The following is a 6,000-nucleotide window of genomic DNA, read 5'->3' as shown; positions in this document are numbered from 1 at the left end:
CAGACGCGGAAGCCCACCCCCCTGGCTCCGCCCCAGTGAGGCGCACCAGGAAGTCCCGCCTCCCAAGCCGGCGACTGGCTCGCTCTGGGCACGTGGGAGCGTTGCCGGGCGACGCGCTGAGCCGCCGCTTCCGCCGGGGCGAGGGGGCTCATGGGGCGGCGGCGGCGCCGGCAGCGGCGGGAGCGAGAGGCGGCCCCTCGGCCCGCGCCGCCCCCGTCCGGGCGGGTCGCGTCCACGGGGGGCAGCAGCGCCGCCAGCAAGCGGTCCGCCGCCGCCATGGGCTACACGCGCGACCGCTTCGCGCTCCGGATGGCGCCCGCGGGAGGCCGCCGCGCCCCCGCCATCCACCGGTGAGCGAGCCCGGAGCCTGGCTTCCCGCCGAGCGCGTGCAGCGTGCAGGCCTCTCCCGGCCGCGCGGAGGCCCCTGGGAGCTCCCAAGAAGCACTGGGGTAGAATCCCGGCTCTGTAGAGCTGGAAGGGACCCGAGGGTCATCTAGTCCAGCCCCCCAACAGACGGCCATCTGCTTGAACCCCTTAAGGAAGGTGGCTCCTCTCTAGAGAGCGGGCTGACCCCCGGAGGGTGAGGTGGGCGGGCGGAGTGCTCCTGGCTGAAGCAGCTCCGTCAGAAAACCAGCGGCTGAAGCTGCGTGTTAGCAAGGCCGTCCCCTTAACTCTTCTCAAGATATTGAGCCCAAACCTCTTGCTGTCTGTCCAGCTTGCATGAATGAATTGTGCTGTGTGAAGAAGGTCTTCCTTCTGCCCTGCATCTCCCAGCTCCCACTCACCCGGTGGCCTCCTTGGGTTGCAGTTTTGTGAGAGAGGGAGAAGAGCTTTGCATAGACATCTTTCTCATCGCTCCTCAGCCACCTTTTCCGTGGGTTAAAAAGCCCTCATGGGGGACGGATAAAGGATCCCCACTTTGCCACCTGTTGACTGTGTGAAACAGAAACACCACAGTCACGAAACCTCTGCCATTTGCTAGGAAGCTCCAGTGGGAGAGGAGAGGGTTGCTCAGGGTCTCCTTGTGGGCTTCCTAGATCCCGTGAGAACAGGATGCAGGGTGGGTCTTCTTTGGCCTGATCTGGAAGCCAAGCTCTTCTTGATTATTTTTTTGCATATGTTTATATTGTGCCATTAAAAGACAGGAAATGGCTTTTCCTTTTCCCATCTGGAAAAGCAGCTGGAAGAGAAACCAAAATGTGCCTGTTCTGGAACAAAATATAGCATGCATTGTCCATGACCACAAACCGTTCATACACAGCAGCCCTGAGGACTTCTTTCATGATAGCCCACCTCCAGCTGAGCTCTTCTGAAGCCTGTCATGGGATCTCAAGTATAAAACTAGAGGTGAACTCCATGTGCATCTTCTGTGGCATGTGGGCAGGAAACTGCCAGCACTAATAATAAATAATAATAATAAATTTTATTTATATCCCGCCCTCCCCAGCTGAAGCCGGGCTCAGGGCGGCTAACAATAATAAAACAGTACAACAGTACAACACAACACTCTAAAATCATTCATTATAAAATTAATTCAAATCAAACCAATGGCAACCATTGGGCCAGAGCTCCACGAAGATTGCCGAAGGAGGGAGTCAGGCTGTGCCCTGGCCAAAGGCCTGGTGGAACACCTCTGTCTTGCAGGCCCTGCGGAAAGATGTCAAGTCCCGCAGGGCCCTAGTCTCTTATGACAGAGCGTTCCACCAGATCAGAGCCACAGCCGAAAAAGCCCTGGCTCTAGTTGAGGCCAGCCTAACCTCTCTGTGGCCTGGGACCTTCAAGATGTTTTTATTTGAAGACCGTAAGTTTCTCTGTGGGACATACCAGGAGAGGCGGTCCTGTAGGTACGAGGGTCCTAGGCCGTATAGGGCTTTAAAGGTTAAAACCAGCACCTTAAACCTGATCCTGTGCTCCACCGGGAGCCAGTGCAGCTGGTACAGCACCAGGTGAATGTGATCTCGCAGCGAGGACCCCGTAAGGAGTCTCGCTGCAGCATTCTGCACCCGCTGGAGTTTCTGGGTCAGTCTCAAGGGCAGCCCCACGTAGAGCGAGTTACAATAATCCAGTCTGGAGGTGACCGTCGCGTGGATCACAGTGGCTAGGTCAGGGTGAGAGAGGTAAGGAGCCAACTGCTTAGCTTAGCGGAGCCACTTAGTTTATTTACTTACGTGGCTTGCATTCCACTCAATTGTCAATGTCTTGTGGGTGGGTAACAGTGACTGCTGTATTCGCCGGTGGTGAAAGAAATGTACCTGCAAATCTCACATAACCATGTGAACAGCCCATATATCTCCAATGTGGCAGCTGCTGCTGTGTAGGACATGCGGATGGTTGTTCCTTCCATATTTGACATTTCTGTATGCCGCCCTCCATTACTTCCTGTGTTCTCTCTCATAGGGGCTACTATGTCCGGGCCCAGGCAGTGGAACACTGTGTCCGGGCATTCCTGCTCAACACTCAGAGCTGCCCGCTGAGACAGGTAAGCTGGGGCGGGCAGAGAGCAGCCGCCACCCCTGTTGCTGTGGAGGGTTTTGCTGTGTGGTGGGTGCTGATGTTGCAAACTCCTTTCCCTGCAGATCATCTCCTTGGGCGCAGGCTTTGACTCCCTCTTCTTCTTCCTCAAGAGCGAGGGGCTTCTGTGCCACACAGTGGTCTTTGAAGTTGATTTTCCAGATGTGGCATGCCCTAAAGCAGCCCTCATCAGAGGAACGGAGGAACTGATCACCCTGGTGGCGAAAAACGCTTCTGCACAGGCTCTGGGTATGGCGGTTGGCAATCTTGCCAGTCTCCACACACAGTGAGGCCAGCCCATGTGTGTCCCTGTTGGGTCTGATCTGTGTTGGTCCTGTGACCTTTCCAAGGGGGACATAGGGAGGCCCCCTGACTACAGGCAATGTGCTTCAGACAGCCCAGGAGAAGGAGGTGGCAGGTGGTGGATGCTGGATCCAGGCAGGGACATTGTTAGCAGGGTTGCACACCATCCAGACAGGGCAGCAGAGTCAGGGCTGAACGTGGTGGTTACTGGCATTTTGGAGAGCCCAGTACTGGGCGCCTGATGGCAGGTATTCAGTGGCAGTTCTGGCAACAGAGATATGCGTGCTGAGCAGAGCAGAGTAGCCTGCTTAATGTTCGCTTGATGTGTGCAAAGCTGTTTTTCCTTCCTCACCTGCAAGGCTCATCTCCCGGCAGCCTGGCACTGTTTTTGCCTGCCCCCCTTGTACGAGGAAGGGTCACAGTCGCTTTGTGGATGGCAGTGAGGAGCATCTCTCTGTCTGGGCTCCAGGAGGTGATGAATGACAGCTCTGTGACTTCTTTTCCCAGGAGCGACTGCTTTTTCTGGAGAGGATTACAGGCTGTTGGGAGTGGACCTCTCTGAGCTGCCGAGGCTGGAAGAAGCCTTGCACAGGGCAGGACTGGACCCCAAAGTCCCCACAATGCTCCTGGCTGAAGTGGTGCTCACCTACATGGAGGTGGAGAGGTTTGTGGAATGCACTTTCCCTCCTGGGTCTCCTTAGCTGCCTGAGAGGCAACAGGCTGTTGTCCTGACATAACATTCATAACAGCAAATGGTTATGTGCGCTCTGAGGGAACGTTGCTTGGCAAATGTTACTCAATGTACCGTATTTTTTGTCCTATAGGATGAACTTTTTCCCCTCCAAAAATGAAGGGGAAATGTGTGTGCGTCCTATGGGGCGAATGCAGGCTTTCGCTGAAGCCTGGAGAGGGAGAGGGGTCGGTGCGCACCAACCCCTCTCGCTCTCCAGACTTCGCGCAGCTCTCCGCAAGCCGGAGGAGATCGGCGCGACTTCCCGCCGGGTTCCCTAGGCTTGCGGATAGCAGCCTGTTCTGGGGGCTGGGGTCGGGGGAAGCTCAGGCTTCCCCCAGCCCCGCGCCTGGGGGGGAAATAATTTTTTTTTTCTTTATTCCCCCCCCCCCAAAAAAAACTAGGTGCGCCCTATGGGGCGAAAAATATGGTAATCAAGTGTGAAGTGATGCATGTGAATGTTTATGCTGTCTGAGCAAATTACATGCTTAGGATTCTTAGGAATGATTAATGGACTTCAATGTCTGTACACTAATGCGCAAAGCATGGGAAATAAACAAGATGAGCTTGAGCTCTTGGTACAGCAAACTAAATATGACATAATAGGCATCACTGAAACCTGGTGGGATAAGTCCCATGATTGGAATGTAATAATGGAGGGATACAATCTATTTCAGAGAAACAGACCAGACAAGAAAGGAGGAGGAGTGGCGTTATATGTCAGGGATGTGTATACCTGTGAAGAGATCCAAGATTTAGAACCTCAAAGCCAAAGTGAGAGCATTTGGGTCAAAATCAAGGGAGAGAAGAATAACAGTGACCTCATTGTGGGAGTTTACTATAGATCCCCAAGCCAAACGGAGGACATAGATGTTGCCTTCCTGGAACAGATGGCCAAGCATGCAAAAGGAAGGGAGATAGTAGTAATGGGGGACTTCAATTACCCGGATATTTGTTGGATGTCAATCTCAGCCAAGAGCATAAAGTCAAACAGATTCCTCACTGGCCTTGCAGACAACTTTATTGTCCAGAAAGTGGGAGAAGCAACAAGAGGAACAGCCATTTTAGATCTGGTCCTAACCAATGTTGATGACCTGGTTAGTGGGGTAGAAGTGGAAGGATCATTAGGCGCGAGTGATCATGCTCTTCTGAAGTTTACTATACAGCAGAAAGGAGCAGCCAAGCATACTAGGACTCAATTTCTTGACTTTAAGAAAGCCGACTTCATAAAACTTAGGGAAGTGCTGGGTGAGATCCCATGGACAGTAATACTAAAAGGAAAGGGAGTTCATGATGGCTGGGAGTTTGTTAAGAGGGAGATAGTAAAAGCACAACTTCAGGCAATACCAATGAGACAGAAACATGGAAGGTGCCTAAAGAAGCCAGGGTGGCTATCTAAAGAACTTTTAACTGAGTTAAGATTAAAAAAGGATGTGTACAAAAAATGGAAAAGGGGGGAAACCACCAAAGAGGAATTCAAACAAATAGCCAGCACGTGTAGACACAAAGTCAGAAAAGCTAAAGCACAGAATGAACTCAGGCTTGCTAGAGAGGTTAAAAGCAACAAAAAAGGCTTTTATGGGTATGTTCGTAGCAAAAGGAAGAACAAAGAAACAGTGGGGTCACTCAGAGGAGAAGATGGTGAAATGCAAACAGGGGACACAGAAAGGGCTGAACTCCTCAATGCCTTTTTTGCCTCAGTCTTCTCCAATAAAGAAAACAATGCCTGACCTGAAGAATTTGGAGCAAATGATTCAGCAGAGGAAACACAGCCCAGAACAGCTAAGGAGATAGTACAAGAATACTTGGCTAGTTTAGATGTATTCAAGTTTCCAGGGCCAGATGAACTGCATCCAAGAGTATTAAAAGAACTGGCAGATGTGATCTCAGAACCACTGGCAGTCATCTTTGAGAATTCCTGGAGAACAGGCGAAGTCCCGGCAGACTGGAGGAGGGCAAATGTTGTCCCTATTTTCAAAAAGGGGAAAAGAGAGGACCCAAATAATTACCGCCCAGTCAGTCTGACATCAATACCAGGGAAGATTCTGGAGCAGATCATTAAGCAAACAGTCAGCATGGATTTCTGAAAAATAAGTCATGTCAGACTAACCTGATCTCGTTTTTTGACAGAATTACAAGCCTGGTAGATGAAGGGAACGCAGTGGATGTAGCCTAGCTTGATTTCAGCAAGGCATTTGACAAGGTGCCCCATGATATTCTTGTAAAGAAGCTTGTAAAATGCGGTCTTGACTATGCTGCCACTCAGTGGATTTGTAACTGGCTGACTGACCGAACCCAAAGGGTGCTCATCAATGGTTCCTCTTCATCCTGGAGAAGAGTGACTAGTGGGGTGCCACAGGGTTCTGTCTTGGGCCCGGTCTTATTCAACATCTTTATCAACGACTTGGATGATGGACTCAAGGGCATCCTGATCAAATTTGCAGATGACACCAAAC

At 51.8% G+C, this 6,000-nt stretch overlaps 1 protein-coding gene across 1 annotated transcript in view; it reads left to right on the top strand.

Annotated features, from left to right (window-relative positions):
• Positions 1 to 207: 207 nt before the first annotated feature.
• Positions 208 to 6,000, top strand: part of LCMT2 (leucine carboxyl methyltransferase 2) — a 28,518-nt gene continuing 22,725 nt past the window's right edge. The window contains exons 1-4 of the mRNA XM_081002107.1: positions 208 to 350; positions 2,398 to 2,479; positions 2,577 to 2,760; positions 3,322 to 3,478. Coding sequence (XP_080858233.1) covers positions 277 to 350; positions 2,398 to 2,479; positions 2,577 to 2,760; positions 3,322 to 3,478 — 497 coding nt within the window. The 5' untranslated portion in view covers positions 208 to 276. The remainder of the gene's footprint in view (positions 351 to 2,397; positions 2,480 to 2,576; positions 2,761 to 3,321; positions 3,479 to 6,000) is intronic.

Source organism: Podarcis pityusensis (genome assembly GCF_964106645.2).
Source record: "Podarcis pityusensis genome assembly, chromosome: 4".
NCBI lineage: Eukaryota > Metazoa > Chordata > Lepidosauria > Squamata > Lacertidae > Podarcis > Podarcis pityusensis.
This window is presented reverse-complemented; position numbering and strand designations above follow the sequence as displayed.